The sequence below is a fragment of the Sitophilus oryzae genome, unplaced genomic scaffold (genome assembly GCF_002938485.1).
Source record: "Sitophilus oryzae breed Bouriz unplaced genomic scaffold, Soryzae_2.0 scaffold_1375_pilon_pilon, whole genome shotgun sequence".
NCBI classification, from domain to species: Eukaryota; Metazoa; Arthropoda; class Insecta; order Coleoptera; family Curculionidae; genus Sitophilus; species Sitophilus oryzae.
This window is the reverse complement of record NW_022146032.1, coordinates 433,789-456,683: the sequence shown is the minus strand read 5'-3', so window position 1 is coordinate 456,683 and position 22,895 is coordinate 433,789. Positions and strand designations below refer to the sequence as shown.

General features: G+C 33.6%; 1 protein-coding gene across 1 annotated transcript in view; it reads left to right on the top strand.

The window, feature by feature from the left end:
• Nucleotides 1-10,744: 10,744 nt before the first annotated feature.
• LOC115875358 (nose resistant to fluoxetine protein 6-like) overlaps nt 10,745-22,895 on the top strand; it is a 35,946-nt gene continuing 23,795 nt past the window's right edge. The window contains exons 1-2 of the mRNA XM_030890786.1: nt 10,745-11,088; nt 11,247-11,494. Coding sequence (XP_030746646.1) covers nt 10,887-11,088; nt 11,247-11,494 — 450 coding nt within the window. The 5' untranslated portion in view covers nt 10,745-10,886. The remainder of the gene's footprint in view (nt 11,089-11,246; nt 11,495-22,895) is intronic.

The window sequence follows — 22,895 nt, the reverse complement described above, 5'->3', positions numbered from 1 at the left end:
CTCAGTCGGAGACAAGCTGCTGGACTGTGAAAGGCACGGAAGGCTAAACCACAACCGCAGAAGGGTCGTGGTCGTGTCATAGACTTAAAATAAAATATAGACTACACTATTTACATCTAAACGCAGTCAAACAATCTTTTTTGTACACATGTTTACTTCTGGGTACAGTCGACCGAGCCTTCCTCATCCAGCCTATGTTGTCACGTCTTTAATATTATCAATATTTTTTTTCTTGTTATACACATATATTGAGATATTAATACAGCATTTTAATAAAGTAGATTTTAATAAAGTAGAGGCGAGGTCGCCCATAAATGATAAAACAAGAATAGCGGTCAGGTTAATTATGAAACAGCTTGCTGCCTGCACCACGGCGGAGCCGGGGACATTTTGACATGACATATGACATGACAATTTTCTGTTTTATGAAATTTATTTTCTGCTTCAGGTTTGACGGCGGTGCTACTGTTAGCTTAAATGAGTTAATACCGTTTTACTCTTTTCTAGTAGTAATAATATGTAAATCGACCATTTACATTTGAATTTAACACAATCGTATCAATATTAAATCAGTTCAATCGTAGAATATAATACCGCTAAATTATCGTTAGAGATGCTGGCAGCGAATTGCAACAGCGCATTGACTTCAGCAGAAACTTCGATAGTCGGGGCAGCCATTGTTTTCACGGAATTAGTAGTAACAGCATTGACTTACAGAAACTTGAAGATAACAAGCCACAGCTTCACGGGCATAAACTAAATAACTGGAAGCAGGAAATCGGTGCAACCGAACCCGTTCATTAAAACCTGAATCAAAATATAAAAAATAAATATAGGTACATAAGACTTTTGTGAATTAAATCAAACAGGACTTGAATGAAAATAAAATGAATAATAATGATATTGATACATATAATCTATTCATTTGTATTTTAAAAATATTGTTATACATACATAGCATGTATTGCTATGAAAATACATAATAGGTACCATCTTGTGATATGTAATTACAAGCATTGTTCATCTGTAGAAGTTTAATGCAGTACTGTCAATGGTTTGCACTTGGGTATAACCTGCTTTCAATTGCTTAAAACCACCGATCAGTCTTTGCTAGGATATGGAAAATCCTGGCAAAGAATGTCTACCAAGATCCTTGTTTAAAGCTGTGTCAGTTAAATATTACCTATTTTTACCTATTGGACGGCTCCATACCTGCTACACGCAGAAACGTCGATTTCATCATTTTCTTCATAATTAATATCATATACTTTATTAGTAGCGTTCACAAGCGAACTTTATATTGTAAACATCTTTAAAATTTATATAAATTTCAGCCGAAATATCAGAAACAACGGCAATCAGTCTAAACGGCAAAATGGCGCTCGACGCTTGCAGATGATGGGGACAAAGATGACGACGGCTGGTCAGTTTCGCAGACAAAAGAACAGATACGCATCAGATTTTTCGTAGCAGAAATTGACAGGCTCATCATATAGAAATATTCATTTTTGTCTAGGACAGTCTAGGAAGGACATGCTTGCCACCGGAAAACCGCGAAACAGTTGTGGCGCGGTTCTACCCAGGCAGAAAGCATGGCCTTCTAGGGACTGTCCTAGACAAAAAATCTGAATATTTCTATATGATTTCTGTCAATTTCTGCTACGGAACATTTTTTATGCACGTCGGCGTCCTGTTCTTTGTCTTTTGTCTGTGTGTCGAAGCGTCAGCTCCCGAGGCCTCTGGCAAGGTCGGGCGCCATTTTAATTTTTGCCGTTTAGATTTGATTGGAAGTTTGTTTCTGATATTTCGGCTGAAATTTATAAGTACAAAGATGTTTTTTGATATAAAGTTCCTTGTTAACACTTTAATAAAGTATATATGATATTAATTACATGAAGAAAATGATGAAATCGACGTTTCGGCGTGTAGCAGGTATGGGCCATATTATAGGTAAAAATAGGTAATATATTAACTGTTTTTATATTTTTTTAGCTTTAAACCCAAGGATCTTGGGATATTCTTTCAAGGATTTTTCCGTATCTCTACTTTAAAGACTGATCGGTGATTTTGAGCAATTGAAAGCAAGTTATACAAGGTAAATTATGATTATTGAACTATTATTAGCCTACGTTAAATTTCTACAAGATGAACAGAAATGCGTAATTACATATCACATAGGTACCTATTATGTATTTTCATAGCAATAATGCTATAAATCTATGTATGTAGATTATTTTTAAAATACAAATGAGGTATTAGATGTATATGTATCATATTTTTTATTCATTTTATTTTCATTCAAGTCCTGTTTGATTTAATTCACAAAAGTCTTATGTAGGTACCTATATTTATATTTTTTACATATTTTTTTTGATTCCAGGTTTTGTGTGGGTTCCGGTTGCCTTTTTCCTGCTTCCAGTTATTTATCCGTGAAGCTGTGAAAACATTTATTTATCTTCAAGTTTCTGTAAGTCAATGCACTGTTACTTTACTAATTCGCTTTAACACAGCATCTCTGATATTATTTAAATATTTAATATTGATACAGTAGTTTATTGGTTTATAGCTCTTTAATTGTGTTGATTTGCATATTTACATTGTTCTAAATTCCAAATAAATATTTTTGAGTAATTTTGTTGTATTATTTACTACTAGAAAGAGTAAAAAGTATATTAACCCTCATTTAAACCTCCCGAACAGCCCGCCATTAAAAACCGGAAACGGAAATAAATTTCATAAAATTGAAATTGTCATGTCTATGTCATGTCAAATGTCCCAGCCGCCATATCTGAAAATTAGTTACCCAGGCAGCCACGCTGTTTCCATAATTTAACATTGACTTGACACTTCTTCTTGTATTTATTATTTTATGCTGTCACCCCCCTGAGGTCGCCTATTCATTCATTTATTACCTTGTAGTACACGTCGCACGTGTGCGGTAAAGCTTTGTTGCCGCTATGTCCCCGGCTGTATTAACGCATTTTCTTAGCTTGTAGTCCGATCGCTTGTGTTTATTTTATTTACTTTTTCTGTTCAAGAACTATCAAATATGGTTCGCCTGTGCTAAATTTGCAAGAAATTTGACTTAAATAATCCATTTAAGTCTTGAAACGACTTTCGACCGGTAGGCAACTCTCAATTTACCCATTAGGATTCAGTGGCGTTGTTGTAGAAAGGCGCTTATTTAGATAATATTTTAGTAAAATGTAAAATCTGAATTTTTTCTCTTACATAATCATTCATATATAGGTTTTTGTAACAAAATCATAATTATAACCCTGTAAATAATTAATAATGTTTTTATTAAAAATATATTCCGGTTTATTCTAAAATTATCTTCAGAATCTAAAATAACATACAAGAATAAAAAATCTAAAATAACATACAAAAATGGTTCACACCTATAACTTTTTTTATTTTTTCAGATAAAAAAAACAGATTTGTATGTTAATAGGTATATGACATAAATTAGGATTGATTGACGTATTCAATTGTTTTCGGTCTCTTCCTGTTTCGCCGGAAATGATTACATCTTTTGATTTTTAAAGGGACCCTTGGTATATTGCTACTTTATTCAATAAAAAATGACACTCTGAATAGAATGACATATTATATATCAACTTTTGACGTTGTCGCTTAAAAACAAATCGTATTTTAAATTTCAATCCAGGGTGCCATGGTGTTGTTAAAAACACTAAGTTTTAATCAAGGAGCCTTGGAAGGAGCCTCGGTTTCGTGTCTTATCTAGGCCGGTTAAAAGATGTACAAATCGTATTTTAAATCATATGTCAAATTTTTCAAATGGAACAAGGATGACTCAATAGCATATTTGGAAAAAGCATTTTTTTATGAATATATTGATACTACGCACTTGGTATTTCGAGTCAAATTGTTATGAACCGCGTGTTACAATGCATACAGCCGTTACTCGCTGACGAGTATTAAACACACATAAAGAAGATGGTCACGCAAGGCGTTTTCTTTCATGAGCTTTTCTGTGACTGAAAAGCCCGATACGTAACGTTATCTGCCTACCGCACTCCGGACATTCAAAAATCTCATTGCTTTGTTGCCTCTTTACTTTTTGGTTGCCGCTGTTAACTGAGTTTACAACCCTTCTCCATTGAGTTCTATTGTGAGCTGCTTTTTCCCACTCATTCTGCATGTTAATTCCCTTTAAATTTTCGTGGAAAATGTCCTTGTATCTTTTCAGTTGTCCACCCGGCCTCCTCTTACCGTCCACAAGCTCACCGTAAAGCAGAGATTTTGGTATGCGGTTTTCTTGCATTCTGCATACGTGACCAGCCCATCTTAAGCGGGATTTTGTGACCATGACTTCAATACTCTCGCAGTTAGATTTTTCAAGGACCGATACGTTTGAGACATGATGGAACCACCGGACTCTTAAGAGTTGTCTAAGGTGTCTCTGTTGCAACTTGTTCAATGCGTTCATGTGTCGGCGGTAAGGCACCCAGGTTTCGCTCCCATATATCATGGTGGGGATTATAATTGCTCGGTATACTGCAAGTTTTGTTTTTGTACTCAAGTCATGATTGTAGAAAACCCTGTCTTTTAATTTCCAGAATGCTCTTGAGGCGCTACTAATCCTGTGCTGAATTTCAGAGTCAATATTGGCCTTTTCCGAAATCAAACTGCCAAGGTAATTGAATTCCGCCACATATTCGAATAGTTCTTCTCCGATTTTTATAGCATTGTTGTGATCTTCCGGGGGAGTGCACATGATTTTAGTTTTGCCGATGTTCAGCTTAAGGCCCAAAGCCTCGTATGCCCAGGTATATGTGTTCAACATTTCTTGTAATTATTGTACCGTGTTTGCAACTAGAGCGCAGTCGTCAGCGTATTGAAGTTCTGTGATAAATCTTGTACGTGTTTTTGCCCTGAGTCTTTTTATGTTGAACAGGCCGCCGTCATATCTGTATCTAATGCCCGATCCTCTCTCCTGCAGTTTGCTGTCCACTATAATGGAGAGCGCTGCCATGAATATGTTGAATAGGAGAGGCGCTAAGACACATCCCTGCCTAACTCCTGTATTTGTTAGGAATGGGTCGCTCAGTGATCCATGATGTGACACCTTTTGACTTGTTGTTGTTATGGAGGCTTTTACACACTGTAAGAAATTTGTTGGGTACTCCGAACTTTTCCATAATTGCCCAAAGCGCATCTCTGTTCACAGAGTCGAAGGCTTTTGTTAGATCGATGAATGCAACATAAAGTTTAGACTGCTGCTCTTGATTGACTGTAGTTGACGGATGGAAAATATGGAATTGACAGTGCCGCGGTTGGTACGAAAACCCGTTTGCGATTCTGGAAGGATTTTTTCTATATATGGGTGCAAGCGGTTTGACATTATTTTTGCAAGAATTTTTCCGCCGATAGCCAGTAGCAAAATTCCCCGGTAATTTCCGCAATCTGATGCACTTCCTTTGTTCTTAAATATATTCACTATATTCGCGTTGCTAAGGTACCTCTCCGCTTTCCCATACGACATCGAAGAGAGCCTTAAGATGACCAATAAGTTCTTTACTTGCACACTTATAGATTTCCGCCGGAATCGCGTCACAGCCAGCTGATTTGTTGTTTTTAAGCTGTTTTATGGAGGTCTTTATTTCCTGTTCTGTTATTGGGATGTCTAATACATCGAGGCTGTTATACTGAGGTATTGTGTTTAGTGCTTCCATATTGGGGTTGTTTTCTTGTTAAGGATATGGCTGTAATGTTCTTTCCAGCGATTTCTGATTTGTTTTTCCTCTTTTAGAGGTTCGCCATTTTGTGCCATGATTGGGCAGCTTACTTTCTCAGTTAGACCGTATACTTCTTTTACAGCCTCGAAGAATTTACGATAATCGTAATGCGTGGCGTACTCTTGAATCTGATTCGCTTTTTGTGACCACCAGTTATCCTTTACTTGGCGCAGTTCTCTTCGAAGCGTGTTGTTGGCTGCTTTAAAGTTATCTACCAGTCTTGGATTATGTGGATTTGCAGTGACTGCTTGATGTGCTCTATGCTTTTGTTCCAACAAAGCCTGTATATGCGGTTGATTTTCGTTAAATCAGTCTGGTTCTTTCTTTTTGTTCGACTTTCCCAGTACTGCTTCGCTGGTTTTATGAATCGCATCCCTTAATTGTGTTCAGCCTTGTACAGCTTCCAATATTGAGATTGAAGTTATCGGTGGAAGTGATTCTTTGATGGCTTCCCGGAGGGCGTCGGCGGTATTGTTGTTCTCTAGACCCCGTACGTTCAATCTGGTCATGTTGTTTTGCTTTTTACAGCGTGGATGTTTGGGTTTTAACTGGATTTTCATTTTTGAAATTAAAAGTCGGTGGTCAGTGCCACATTCGGCATCTATTCTAACTTTTGTGAGCCTAACATCTTTTAGATGCGTCCTTCGAACGATTATGTGGTCCAATTGATGCCAGTGGCCTGATCGAGGATGTTTCCAGGTACCTTTAAACTTATCCTTCAACATAAACCACGTATTGGTGATGCAAAGATTATACTCTGCGCATGTTGTTAATAAGCGTTCACCATTGCTATTTGCGTTTCCCATTCCCTGTTTTCCCAATACGTCTGGCCATATTTCCTGTTGTTTACCAACACGGGCATTAAAGTCACCTGATTACAATGATGAACAATGACAATTAAACCATATGCGAAAATGTCAAAAGTTGACATATAATATGTCATTCTATTCAGAGTGTCATTTTCTATCGAATAAAGTAGAAATATACCGAGGGTGCCATTTAAAAATTAAAAGTTATAGTCATTTCCGGTGAAACAGAAAGTGACCAAAAACAATTGAATGCGTCAATCAATCCTAATTTATGTCATATACTAACATACTAAATCTTATGGGGATGAGCCACTTTTCGAACGCACCCGGTATAATAAAGACAGTACCGAGTTAAATAAATGTAGTTTTCATTTTATCCACTTCCTATCACCTTCCTTGCTTTAATGGAACATATTTAACATATTTATGTTTTCTCTAATTTACATAATAAGATATCACTGAACCAGTAAAATAATTACAACAATCATATCTTTTTTTTTCTCTCCATGTCGCCGATTCTATTATATCTGTAGAATAGATCCTGTTTTGATTAATATTAGGGGTTGTAAATGTTTGACTAAAATTAATAATTTATTATTAATTTCCAAAATTACGTAATTTCGATTATAAAATTTCTTTTATAACATGTATTTTATTATTTTTATCCTTTTTGGACTCTAAGACGTTTTTTCTAAACTTTTATTCAAAAAAACCTCTCCTAAATCTTAATAAAATAAAAAAAATACTCGGCTATGGTACGGAGAGCTCAGGTGTACTTGAGAAACGAAAGACAGTGTTGCGTTTCTCGTCAGCGTCGTCAGGGAACGACCGTTACGACAGAGACACAGGGCCTATTTTTCATCTGGTCAGGCCCTAAGGCCCAAGCAAAAATTCGGGCCCTCTTATCGAATAAAATTCAAAAATTCTCTTGTTAGTTTGAGTTAAAAAAATAAAATAATTATTTTTATTTTTTTAAAATTAATAATTTTAAAAAATGCATTAATTATATCAATCTAAAGCTTATTTTATTTAATTCTATTTTCCTCATCAGAGGTAACTGTTTTTTTCTCTGCTATCTAAATTTACATTTGAAATTATGAATATTTTACAACCTTCAACGGGCCCACCAGACCACCGGGCCCAAGGCCCGGGCCTTATGGGCCTTATGGTAAAATAGGCCCTGCAGAGACAACCTATTTATCGCTCGTGTCGCACTCGTTATAACCTAAAACAATAACACAACAATAACAAGACATTGTCTGACTGCATGTTCCAGCTATTTATGAATGAGATGCTCAGTCTATATTTTATTTTAAGTCTATGGGTCGTGTAGACCTTCGTAGGAGGTAGATGTCCATTCTTCGGAGGACGAACAGTTGTTGTCAGAGGAGGATGGAAAATAGCCTGTCCTTTCAAGTATGATGAATTATAGACTGTATGATGAGTTATACCTCTCAAAAAAGAGGAACAAAATAGATCTTTAAGGCCGCAGTGATCAACCCCTCTCCACTCATTCTACAGTCTACAAATACCTATTATTTCTAACATATTTTTTACGTAAAAGAGATATCCAAATCCAATATAAATCGGCGTCAAGTTACCATAGAAATGACGTTCGATGACATTCACCCAACAATGCCCAACAATTTCCATATAATTTTAAGTCTAGTTTTTATGAATCCCAATTTCTTACGTTTTTTTGCGAAAAAAGATTACCTAGATTTTAAAAGTTTGCATGTTCTTGCATCTTGCACATTTGGATATAATGTTTTCTTTCATCCAAATATTATTCTAAGAACGATTTTTTCTCTTCATTTTATTTATAATTTAAGCGATAGGTACCTCGCAAATAAAAAATGTCTAATATTAGAATGGCTGAAATCCATGCTTTTTACATAGGTACGTTTATCGCTTGTCATTTCTAAAGTAACCTGACGCCTTTTTTTTTATTATACGGTATCAAAATAAACATGGTATAAAATAACAAAATAATATTTCTGTAAAGAAGAAATTTAGAAAAAAATATCACAGGTACTACATAGGATTCTCTTTAAAAGAGAAAAAACTTTTTTATTATGGACATTTAGGAAAAAATGCATTCTTCATAAAAAGTTTTGCTTGTTCTAAAATGGTTAATCCAGTTTATACTTTTCTAAATTTCCATACCGTCTTAGATAAACTAAAAAGAAAACATGAAATTATGGTTGAATTTTTTATTAATAGAATTTTACCTACCATCAAATTTTTTGCTCTTTTAAAATGTTAAAGAAGCACAAAATTTATTTAGTTCAATGCCACGGAAAGGGTGATATAGTAATCGGAAAATTGATACCTTAATAACAGCAAGAATAAAGAATAAAATCTAAATTATAATTTAATTATAATTATTTTCTTTAAAACGATATGGAAATTTGGCAAAGTATAAACGAGATTAACCAATTTAGAACAAGCAAATTTGTTTTTCAAAATATCAATAATAAAAAAGTTTTTCCTCTTGTAAAGACATTCCGGGGACGTAATGTATCATATAAACCTCTGCTGATTGACTTAGGAATCAACGCAGAACCGCTGAACCGCTGAAACCGCTGAACCTAGAAGCATAAAATTTGGCACAAAGTAGGGTGTAGGGTCCTTGAGTAATGTAGTAGGTAAGTGGGCACTAACAAGGAATTTTCGAAAACTCACCCTAAGAAGGAAATTAGGGATGAAAGATTGCATAAAATGTCTTAAAATGTATTCTAGGAGTATAAAATGTTGCACAGAAGCTTTTTGGGTGACGTAAGTGATCATACTAAGGAGCGATTTTCGGCCAAGGAGTGGAAATTTGCCCTTTTAGGAGGGGGTGAGATGAGGGTGAGATGGAGGTGAGATGAGAGTGAGATGACGTTGGAATATTGTATAAAAAAATTGGCGCCAGGAGGCACATATAGCCGCCCATACTAAAATCTGTTAATATCTCGAAAACTGCGACTTTGACTGATTTTGATGTCATTACAAATTTTGTTGCAAATATTATTCCTAATCTTAATTTGAAAACTGCGTTTCGCTAGCTACTGTAATTTTGGAGTTACGATTTTTTAAAATTTTAACCCCCTCCCATACCCCCTTACCAACCCCCCACCCCCACCAAAAACTAATGGCCAGATTCTCGGGTGCCACAGTATTTTTGTGCCAAATTTGGTTAAAATCGGTACAGCGGTTTTTGAGTTATCGTGTTACAGACGGACAGACGGACAGACAGGTAGACAGACAGACAGACACCATGAAAATATTTTGTATTTAGGTCATTTATGACCCAAATAACTCATTTTGAGTGAAATTAAAAATACTTTTTTTCTGCCGATCATAATAGCCTACCATACCTATTGGTATGGTCGGCTAAAAATGAAATGTTAACGTTAAACATCATTTTTTAATGGAACACCTTGTATATAATATACAACAAAATATTTTGAGAATACCTTTATAAACTATGCATGATTCGCATCTTTTTTTGTTTATACCTTCGCCAATAACAACGATATTTGACCTCCTAGCTCACGCTAATGGGTTACCCTGATAAACTAATTTAGCCTAATTATCTTCAAAACCTGTGCCAAATGATGCGTCCTACGTTGGTTCCAACGTTGAAACCATTCCAACGTTGGAGACATCGTGTACGACCGGCTTAATACGATAGGAAAAAATCGGCGTCAAAGACAGCTGGGAAATGACAATCGATGATAATTTTGGCGAGGTTAAGCATTTACTTAGCTTAGTTTTTAATAGTGCTTACTGCCTTAAGTTCGCTTTAAGATGGTTATAATTTATTTTTATATCGAGTGAAAATGATTTTTATGGTGGGTCGAGAACAAATATATTTTTTGGTGTGTCTGGAAGCGTTCTATTCTTTTTCGATCATTCTATAATCAGTCAATTTTTAGTAAACGATTTCTAGAGGTTGACCTCGCCAAAATTATTATCGATTTTCATCCTACGGATGTCTTTAACGTCGATCATTCGAATAAATATAAATATATTGCATTCTTTACCTAGATCATATGAAATCTCTTTTCTAATATCTAATTGTTCTCGTTTAAATGTCGGTAAATTATAATTGATACTATTCAAGGTCAGGAATAAGCAGAAACTTAATATTAAATCATTCTTTACGTCCCAGAAACAACTTGAAAGTAGATTTTTTCAATTATTTCGTGAGGGCTGGCAGTAAACTGCCCCCACCTTCACACTTGCATAATAAATATAAAACTACTTATCATAGAAAACCATGCTTTTTTAGATTAAATACAAAGAGAAGATAGATTGATCGTCAAAAATGTTACTTCTTGTATATCTCTTGATTTCTATTGCTGTATCAACAGCAATAACATCATTTGATAAAGTTTTAAATGTCATTAACGAAGACAACTTTTTGGAAATGTATGTGCCCACATATAATTCTAGGAATGGACAGTGCAGAAACCATAGTTTGTATTATGTGGAGGAACTAAGAAAACTTGCTATATGGGCTACTGAAAGTAAGTTTAATATTAGAATATTTATGTACAGTTGTACAAATATAGGAAGAGACTTAGGGATAGCAACGGTCGCCGTGTTATTTTATATTTCTCACGTCTCTAGCTATACTTGTTAAATTGTACTTACAAATATTAGTACTTTCTAAATATGATTTTAGTGTTCGATGCTTCTGGAAAAATGCCTAGCGGTGTTCTATACGGCTCTTCGCATAATTTAGGAAATTATGATGAGTGTCTCGCTATTAGAGTTCTGTATAATGAGCATGAGAAATTTTCTGGCCAATATTGCTTAGCAAAACTAACTATCACACCGCCTAATAATATAAACATAAAGCATCAAAGTAGCTTTTACTTGCCTGATAATTACATTACATTTTTCAATCAATCTTTATGGGAGAAAATGACGGTAAGTTTTTAAATAATTATACTTTTATACATAATTCAGATTTTTTTCAAGAATTAAGTATTCTATAACATAGATGAAAGATATGGTTTTTAAGTAGTTTAAAATTCAAGAAAAAATATTTTTTGGAAATAGATTTGTGTGTCTGGAAACGTGCTATCGTTTTTTAATTTTTCTATAATTAGTGTTAACATTAACAAGTTTTATGTCAATATTTAGTAAATGACGTCTAGAGATTGCCAAAATTATCATCAATAATTTTCATTTCTCGGCCGTCTTTGACGCTGTTTTTGTTCGATCATACGGTACAAAGTCAATATTTTTTTTTATTTTTTATTATCTTTTTATTTGGTTCTTTATTATGCTATTTTAATTTTTACAGGGTGAGTCTTCAATATAAATGCAAATATTTTTGGAGGTAGTATATTTCGACCCCAAAAACACGGTTATTAGGTGTTTTCGAGAGAAAAAAATAAAAATTTTGAATTTTTTGAAAAAACATTTAGTTAAAAAACATAATTTCTTGATTATATGGCAACATTATTAAATTCACAAGCAAGAAAGAAAACAGGGGTTCTCAAAATTTAAGCGAAAATTTTTTAAAAGTGAAATTATTGAAGTAAAATAACTCGGTTATTTTGGACTTATTTGAAAAACGGTAAAGAGAAAAGATGTTTCTTTTATCGAGATCTACTAGCCCTGAAAATATTTGCAGTTATTTAACACTCACCCTATATGTTTTTTTAGTAAGAAATCAGAAAGTTTAATTTAAATTTGTACAGTTTTCATCTAATCCTACTTTAAAATTTCGGCCATTATTTGGATAATAATATAAATATCTCAAACATGCATATAATACAGAGTGGGTCTTAAAGTGCAAATATTTTTAGGGGTAGTATATTTCGACCCCAGAAACACGCCTATGAGGTATTTTCACGATTTTTTTTGAAAGTTGGTATTTTTATAATTAGTTTAATTAGGTAAATATTAGTTTTTATTTAAAAAACATAATTTCTTGATAATGTGACAACGTATGTAGTAGATTAAATTACAAGAAAGAAAATCCAGAAAAGATCCAGTGGTAAAAGTTTAAACAAAAAATATATATTTTTTTTAAATTTCGAAGTAAAATAATTCGTTTATTTTGGACTTATTTTAAAAACGTTAAAGAGAAAATTTGTTTCTTTTATCGAGATCTACCATCTACCAGCCCTGAAAATATTTGCACTTACTATAACTCTCATACATATGTGTAAAAACTAACCCATAGAATGAACATTTTAAAGAAAGTTAACATAGACTTAAAAAATATTTATGAATTTGAAAAAAAGATGTTTTTTAAATTTTTTTATTCAATAATTTGGAAATTAATTAATTTTCAGATTTTGTAAATATACTTCAATAAAGTTTTTTCATTTATGAACATGTCAATTGTTTATTACGTTCACTTTTATATTATGATGGTATTTAAGAAAATTTTATAAAGCTAACATTCTAATCCCTAGATTTATTAATGTTTAATATTTTTTCTTTTGGCAATTATTACAGAAACCCTCTTTTATTTTTCTGAGATCTATCAATTTGCTATTGTAAAAAAATAAATTTACTTGCCATATTTATTCAAAGTACATTATACAAAAGTATATAATAAAAATGAGTTTAAAATATTGTATTGGAATTACACAGTATGATCGAAAAAAATGACAAAAATGCTATTAAAAACGGCTGGGGAACGACAATCGATCATAATTTTGACCAGGTCAATCTCTAGACGTCATTTACTAAAAATTATTCATAAAATTTGTCAAAAATTAAGACTAATTATATTCTATTTACAAAAAACTCTCGAATTTTCGTTTTTTTTCTCGAATTTTAAACTACTCGTGTACACTATTTAAAAATTATTTTTGCTCAATATAAACAATCAAATATAACAACTCATTTATTACTTTGAATAAGCAATATTGATCTATTTCAACACCTTTTTTTATTCAAATCACATGTTTCACTTTTGTAGTATAAAAATATACATACAAGATGCAATAATCTTGAGCAATGTTGAATTGATATTGCTATATCATGTGCAGCTTAATTAGTTTCATGCGCATTTGTATAAATACACCTACTTACTGGATATTAAAGACATGTAATAATTTATGTTGTACTAATAACTAATAATACACATAAATTCTATTAGCGAATCAGATTCCCCCCCTTAAAACGACCAATAAATTAATAAGTGCTACTATACCGCCTGTCTCTCCGAGTTAGTTCAAGTGACAGAAGAAAAAAGTTTATTTATTAGAAGTCTGAATATTAAGACAGTATAATTTCATCACTTCCTGGTGTAATTCATCAAAGCTGTTTAGATCGTAGATTTGTAGATTATATAAAAAGGGGGAAGTTAATCACCGCGGACTTTCCCAAGCAGCATTTGGACGTCGGGACAACGTTGTGTCACGCGGCCAAACGTCGGGGCCCAACGTCGGCACAACCTCGTGCCAACCCTAGTCTGCACTAGTTTGGAGAATAATTTTTGGGTCGAAACGATGTTGGATACCGACGTTGGCTAGCAGCCTAATTTAGTACAAACTGCAACGTTGTTTAAAATCCTAATTCACAGAAATACAAAACTATAATAATATGACGTCTAAGTCGCGTTTTATCCTAAATTGGTATAATTATAGTAAAAATATTATTTTTATGATTTAGTTAGAGACATATGCCAGATGGCAGTAGAGGAAAACAAAACAAAAGTATTTAAGTGTGGAGGATGTTTGAAGATCATAATTACTGAAACACTTTAACCGACTCTGTAACTCGTTACCCAAGACAAAAAAGTTAAACGCAAACAACTTTATTGATAAATGTATTGTTTCTACTTTGAAAAATACTAATGGACCTTAAAATTAAAGAAGTTTTAAAAAATTAGTAAAATGAGAATAATTTATTCGCAGTCGAAAAAAATGTTTCCGCGTATTGCTTAGGGTTAAATATTTCAAGTTAATGTATTCAAAAAGCAGGAATTGCTATAATAGGAACGAAACATTTTCTTATTCAACAACATGGCGGCTTTCACTTTGTTGTTCTGAAGATTAAGATGGTGTAGTTCGAGTAGTCGCATACTGGACTAATAAAGTCGCAGTTCAGCCTTAACAGGTAGTATACTATACTAGTCGCAAGATTGCCTAATTTATCATAGAGTCTAGCTTGTGCCGCCCTCTATATTCTAAATAAACGAGGGAGTGGATAAAGTATCGGTAATTTGTCGATGTATATTTAAATTTAGTTTTATATGTACCTTTCTTACGTCCCATTTTAATTAATTTTTTTTATAAAAACAAAAACAGCACTGAATTGTCTGCTGAACAGAACAATGAAGTGACAATTTAAGATTTAAGGTTATGGTTCAATACAGTTGCAAAAAAGTGGCTCGACATCCTACCAACGTAAGAATAAGGAAATTTAAACAACGTTGGAATTAGTAAAACAGACGACGTTTGCATAACGTTGGAATATGTTCTGAAAGTGACGTCGGAAAACTCTTTATTGCCCAACATTGTAACTACGTTGTCCCTTTCAGGTTCATGAGTTCTGCTTTAAGTTGGTTTCCACTTGGTAATCAGAATGGCTGTGGTTCAATTATTAGTGGAATACTTTCTAGCTAGATAGTTGGCTTTTTCATTACCTTCTATCCTTTGGTTCACTAAGCGTTCGTTGACCAACTTCGAATTGATGGTCACTGAGCTGATCACTCTTAAGGCTGCTTGACTATAGGATAAGATGGTTATTTCTTGTTTCCGATAGTTCCCCATCTAAGATAAATTGTACGTATTTTTGATAGCGTAGATCTCTCTGCCTGAAGGATGCTGGGGTTTAGTTTGGTTTGGTTGGGGTAGATAGATGCCCATTGGTTCAGAGCGCGGTTCGGAGTGTCCAGTATTTAGCCCAAATACTCCTATTCCTGTTTCGGCTTTGGTTTTGAAAACATCAGTGTACTACATTATGTAATGGTCTTTTAGCTACTAAACAAACGTTTCTCTCGTTCAATTCTGTTTGTTACTCAATAATACAATGAGGTATTTCTCAAAGTTGTATATTCTTGGTATGTCATCTTCTGGGAGTTAGAGGAGTGGACTTTTCCTTTTGAAGGTGTTCAAAGTTTCTGACAATTCTACCAGTATTGTTTCCGACACTGACCATTCTAATCATTGGCATGTCCACCAATGGCACTTTGCAGTGGTGCTAGGTCTAGAATACCTCCATTGCTGCTATTGCTGCAGGTTTTCATCGCTGCTTTGATGAAAATGATGACATATATATTTTATATATTTATATCTAATATACATATTTATTAAATTATTTTAATAGTTTAGATAAAATTAAGAGCCTGTAATGCTTAAAAGAGATATTATTTATTAAAACACATGAGTGCTAAAACATGTTCTATTAATTACCTGTCGATTTGCGTAGTTTCAAAGGCTTAAACTTAAAGTTTAATGTAATATATAAAAATCGCAATAATATACCTATATGGGGTGCGTCTGAAAGTTGCTCACCTCTAAGTATAACTTTTTATTTTTTTAGATAAAACAACGAGATTTGGTACGTTAGTATATGAAGTAAATTAGGATTGATTGACGTATTCAATTGTTTTCGGTTATTTCCTGTTTCACCAGAAATTACTAAAACTTTTGTTTTTTAAATGGCACCCTTGGCATTTTTTACTTTATTCGATAGAAAATAACACACTTTTTGACATTTTTGCATATTATATGGTTTTTTTGAAATTGTAACATGCGGTTGATAACGACAATTTGACTCAAAATACTAAGTGTGGGGTACCAAATTATTCGTAAAAAAAATGCTTTTTCCAAATATGCTATCGACCCACCGTCGTTCTATTTGAGGAAATTGAGATATGATTAAAAATACTATTTGGGCTTGTTTTAACCGGCCAGGACAAGGCACTATAAACATTAGGCGGTCAAATTTATTTTCCCAAGGCTCCTTGATTAAAAATTAGTGTTTGTAGCACAGCCATGGCACTTATTGTTATAACAAAAAGGCCTATCTCTATTAAACAACTAAAAATAAATTATTTATTAAAATTTACGCTCAATTTATCTTCAGAACCTTTCCTCAAGGTCTCCGTTTAAGTGTTAATACAAAAACACTAATAAAAAATTAAAGACTTTACATTTATTGGCCAAATAAAGTAAATGATTTTCTTTAAATTGCTCTCCTGAAAAGTAGCAAAAATCGAAATACGCCTTTTCGTCATAAAGCCGACGATATGTATTTTATCTGTCTGTTGAAATATTGGGTGCTTCAGATTTTCTTTATTTATTTGATCTGACAAAGGTATTATATAACATGTGTATGTATTTAAATGGATTCGATTTATGCTGTGAATAATTTCTAGTTTAAAATTAAATCTAAATGCAATCGTTTACTCGCCATTCGGGCCGATGTTTTTATCGTACCCTACTGGCAAGCGAAACCTTGGGTTGGGTTAGGCGTTTACATGTATAGGATGAATCGTTATGGCAATCTAGTAAGTCGGAGAGAGCAAAAATACGAAGTATTTATTACATAACCACTTAATCTGACGCTAGATTCCATGCGCTTGAGAAAATACTTGATTGAAATTTAAAACACGATTTTTTCTAAGCGAAAATGTCAAAACTTGACGTATGAGTTCTTTCGAAAAGAGTAAAAAATACCGAGGATGCCACATAAAAATCAAAAGTTATAGTTATTTCCAGTGTCCAAATCCTAATTTATTTCATATACTTACATGCCAAATCTTGTTTTTTTTACCTGAAAAAAATAAAAAAGTTATAGGGGTGAGTCACTTTTGAGACGCACCCGGTGTAATATTTCATTTAAAACAATCTAACTGGCATCTATTGTAGTTCCGGTATAGCCGGATATTCCTCCAGCCTAGAAATAGTTTAGGTAAATTTCTTCTAACCTAACCTAACCGTATTAATACTGTTCCAAATTCAGATGTTAAGACTTTTTATAAAACTGCATTATGCTGTTTCAGTGAAAGAATATCACGGAGGGACACCCTGTATGACTTTATTCTAATATGCATATTAAGTATTTAATATTATCAGCAATTATTGCCTCTGTATGGATATACAAATTGATTCGAGTTGACTAACTTCATATTATAATTTGTTGGAAATCCCAGAAAATCTCAGCCTCATTAACGATACAAATTTTATTTAGATCATCTGCCATTGGAGCATATATCATTCGAGTTATAATTATTCTATGATTTTTTTTTGTTTAATTACAATTCCATGGTAAATTCATAGTGGCTGTAAATTTACATATATAAAATTAATTGTTATTTTTTTCTCTATACATGTTTAATATTGAATCATAAGTAAATTTTGCATTCTTATCACTATATTTTTACACGTGTCTTGTACTTCTACACCATCATCAAGTCGCAATATTTAAATTGTATTGACTTTTTAGCATCTCTTTCAAAATTAAAAATTAAATTTCCCCTCTGTCAATTATACGAGGGAAAACAAAATATTGATATTTTGGTGAAAGTTTGAAACACCCTGTGGAATATGTTAACAGACGAAGACATTTAAAAATCATTTTATTATCTAGATGCATCTTTTCTCGATAATTTGTTTTTGGGTTAATCTTAATAGCTTTATTTTTATTGGAGATATTCGCTTTTGAAGAAGACATAAACATTTTTACAGTAAAACCATGCGTTTGCTTTTGGTCCTAGTCAACAGATCTAGTAAGTCGTGATCTCGATTCAGGACTTCTTGACATAAAATTTGCTTCGTTTAGGTTGTAGTATTTATTACTTACAGTATATTTTCTTCTTACAATCCGTTCACTTACATGTACGTTCCTTAGGCGCAATTCATTATAAACTTAAAAGCTGACAAACGGCGCTTTTTTGGCGATAAACTTACAATAAGTTGATCGTCTCCATTCGAAGGTCTCATACGAAAGTTCCTGGACGTCTAGCATATATAGTATACTTGTCTCGAGGATGCGACTGCATTATACTTGGTGCACATCTAAATCTGTTAGCGACATAAATTTGATCTCTGTCATCATCAATTAAAGCAACTATTGCGGGTACAACTTTTAGACTTAATACTATCTCTGCTAGTACTGCTACTACTACTACTACTGCCATTACTCGCTAACGAGTATTTGACACGCATCAAAAGATGGTCACGCAGGGCCAAAGATAATTCTACTAACTATATTATTCTTTGGCAGGGCGTTTCCTGTCATGAGCTTTTCTGTGACTGAAAAGCCCGATACGTGATGTTATCTCTCTTCCGCACTCCGGACATTCAAAAATCTCATTACTTTGTTGCCTCTCAACTTTTCGGTTGTCGCTATTAACTGAATTTACAACTCTCCTCCATTGCGCTCTATTGTGCGCTGTTTCCTCCCACTGATGCTGCATACTTATCCCCTTTAAGTTTTCGTGAACAGCATCCTTGTATCTTTTGAGTTGTCCACCCGGTTTCCTCTTACCCTCTACAAGTTCACCGTAAAGAAGAGATTTCGGTAGGCGGTTTTCTTGCATCCTGCATACGTGGCCAGCCCATCTTAAGCGAGATTTAGTAATCATGACTTCAGCACTCTCCCAGCTTGCTTTTTTAAGGACTGATACATTTGAGACATGGTGGTACCATTTGATTCTAAAAAGTTGTCTAAGGTATCTCTGTTGCAACTTGTTTAATGCGCTCGTGTGCCGGCGGTACGGCACCCAGGTTTCGCTTCCATATAACATGGTGGGGATTATTACTGCTCGATACACTGCAAGTTTTGTTTTTGTGCTCAAGTCATGATTGTAGAAAATCCTGTCTTTTAATTTCCAGAATGCTCTTGAGGCGCTGCTGATTCTGTGCTGAATTCCATAGTCGATGCTTGCCTTTTCCGAAATCAAACTGCCGAGGTAATTAAATTCCGATACATATACCAATAGTTCTTCTCCGATTTTTATAGCGCTGTTATGGTTTTCCGAGGGAGTGCACATGATTTTTGTTTTATCGATGTTCAGTTTAATGCCCAAAGTCTCGTATGCCCAGGTATATGTGTTCAGCATTTCCTGTAATTGCTGTAACATATTTGTAACTAGAGCGCAGTCATCAACGTATTGGAGTTCCGTGATGAATTTTATACGTGTTTTTGCCCTGAGTCTTTTTATGTTGAACAGACCGCCGTCATACCTGTATCTAACACCCATTCCTCTCTCCTGCGGTTTGCTGTCCACTATAATAGAGAGCGCTGCCATGAATATGTTGAATAGGAGAGGAGCTAGAACACATCCCTGCCTAACTCCTGTATTTGTCAGGAAGGGATCGCTCACTGATCCATGATGTGACACTCTCGACTTGTTGTTATGGAGGCTTTTACACAAACTAAGAAATTTGTTGGGCACTCCGAACTTTTGCATAATTGTCCAAAGTGCATCTCTGTTTACAGAGTCGAAGGCTTTCGTTAGGTCGATGAATGCAACATAAAGTTTACTCTGCTGTTCCTTTACTTTTTCCTGTAGTTGGCGGACGGAAAATATGGAATCAACGGTACCAAATATGGAATCAACGGTACCAAATATGGAATCAACGGTTGGTGCGAAAGCCCGTTTGCGATTCTGGGAGGATTTTTTCTATATGTGGGTGCAGGCGGTTTGACATAATTTTTGCGAGAACTTTACCTCCGATAACCAGTAGTGAAATTCCTCGGTAGTTTCCGCAATCTGATGCACTTCCTTTGTTCTTAAATATATTTACTATATTCGCGTTGCGAAAGTCCTGAGGTACCTCTCCGCTTTCCCATATGACATCGAAGAGAGCCTTAAGATGACCAATAAGTTCTTTGCTTGCACACTTATAGATTTCCGCTAGAATCGCTTCACAGCCAGCCGATTTGTTGTTTTTAAGTTGTTTTATGGAGGCCTTTATTTCCTGTTCCGACATCTCTGCTAGAGTAACTGCCCAACAGACAGATATTATTATTTTTTTAATAACAGAGACATACACAAATCATAAACACTATTTCTTAGGTTTCTTGATTGGGACGAAAAGCAAAGGTATGGTTTTAATATAAAATTTACGAAAAAATGTTAGTATCTTCTTCAAAAGCGAATGTCTCAAAAAAAAATAAAGCTAATGAGATGAGCCAAAAAGTAAACTATCGAGAAAAGATGCACCTACATGATAAAATAATTTTCAAATTCCTTGCTTTTTTAACATATTCCACAGGATGCTCCAAACTTAACAAACTTTCACCAAAATAACAGCATTTTGTGTTCCTTCGTAGAATTGCCAGATGGAAACTTTCATTTTTAATATAGAAAGAGATGCTAAAAAGTCAAATAATTTAGCAACAAATTGTTTAAAATATCGTCAAAATCAGTCCACCAAAACACAATATATAAAACTCAATAATCATACATCATAGTAAAACAGTGGCGCATCTAGAGATTGAAACCGGGAGGCAGGGGTGGATGGGCCATATGGGAAAACGGGAAAATTCCCGGTGGGCCGGTGGAAAGATGGGCCGGTGGGCTGGTCCCGATCAGAACTCAAAAAAGATTGGATTAGCAAAAATTAAATGGTTAATCTTCTAACTAAAGTGACGTAAGATCCTTAGTGACTTCATAACTAACTAATCAATTTGCATCAGTATAATCGTCAGTTGCTTTTAAACATAAACACCAATTTGTAAAATAACTATTGTAAAATGTCTTTCTCTGGGACACTCATAATTTTAATAATCATCTTGTTTGTTCGGTTTGAAAATTTTTATTATACAAGGTGAGTCTATAAGCGCAAATATTTTCAGGGCTGGTAGATCTCAATAAAATAAACATAATATATTCTTTTTTTCATTTATCGAGTTTCAAATAAGTCCAATTATCAATAGGTTATTAAAGTGTGGAAATTTAAAAAAAGAAGATTTATTTTTAAAAAAATTTGAGCCACCTCAATTTTTCGGTATTTGCATCTCTTCTAGTGCCGTAATATCAGAGATTAAGAAACTATACCGTGGGAAAATTTGCGGTGAACAGGAATTTCTAAAAAGTTTTCTAAAATATACAAGAAAATTAAAAAAAAATGCTCGATTTTTATCTTTTTTTGCAAAAAACCTCATAGACGTGTTCTTGGGGTCAAAATATGCCACCCCTGAAAATATTTGCACTTATTTAAGACTCACCCTGTATAGTTTTACCCACTATTCTTTTATTAATAACTAGTAAATATGACTGACTGGCAGCAAAAAAAAAGAATGAATAGTATTAGATAAATTTAAATAGTCTCGATCTAACTGTATACTAAGAATACGGTAGCGTAGATTGACAACTGGGGGCCTTGGTGCCATATTTTTCGAGCTCCCCTTTGTAAAAAGGTAGACGAATTTGACACGAACTCTGCGGTTGACGGAGAAAACATATCTATGTTTGGCTTGAATTGGGGACGGACTAAAAGCCAAGTCTGAGAACTACAAGCCAAGTCTAAATTGTTGTTTAAAATGTTGCTAAAATGAATTTGCCAAAAGTTACTTAGACAGCAGAGAAGAGTTAAATAAGGTTTAAACTAGCGATGGGAACTATCGAATGAATTAGACTATCGAATGGTTAATGAATGAATGATTTCAACTATCGAATGGTTTTATTCGAATAAAATCATTCATTCATTTGTAAACTAAAGCATATGTGACAACCTCGCCGTGCGACTAAATGGTTATCGTTGAGCCACGACTATCGAATGCTTTTGATAAATGAAATTTAGTATTCGTTTGATTTTTGTATGCGTCAGTGCATTATTAGTTCTTCCAAATTTTTATAACTTCACCGTATAAATACTGTGCTATTTTTGCGTTTACTAAAATAGTTAAAATACTAAAATAGTAGTTATTTTTTAATTTTATTTATTGACGATTGTGTGCATGTGCAGGTGGTCAAAATTTTTCCGAAAAGTTGTGTGGTTTTCCGTAGTCCGATCTTTCAATTATTTAATTTTATATGGTATATGGTCTATTTTTTAATGGGAAATTTTGAGAAGTAGCAATTTTTAAGAGAGATGAGATGAACTTAAATTAATTTTAAAAATACATATTTGTATTTTAGATGTTTTAATAATATGAATTAGTTGAACTTAATAATCATATTTAAGTAATGTGGTTAAGTAAATGGTTATCGAACTCAAACTATGGGGTGAGAAAATTAAAATGAAAGTTTTACACGTGCCAATTTAAAAAAAAGTTAACGATGTTTGTATTTTGTTTATGCTAATTCTCTTACATGTAGTTTTTTGCGAAGAAATATTTCATTTATTTTTTAAAGTAAATGCCAGTAAAAGTAATATAATTAATTAATATAATTTTTAAATAG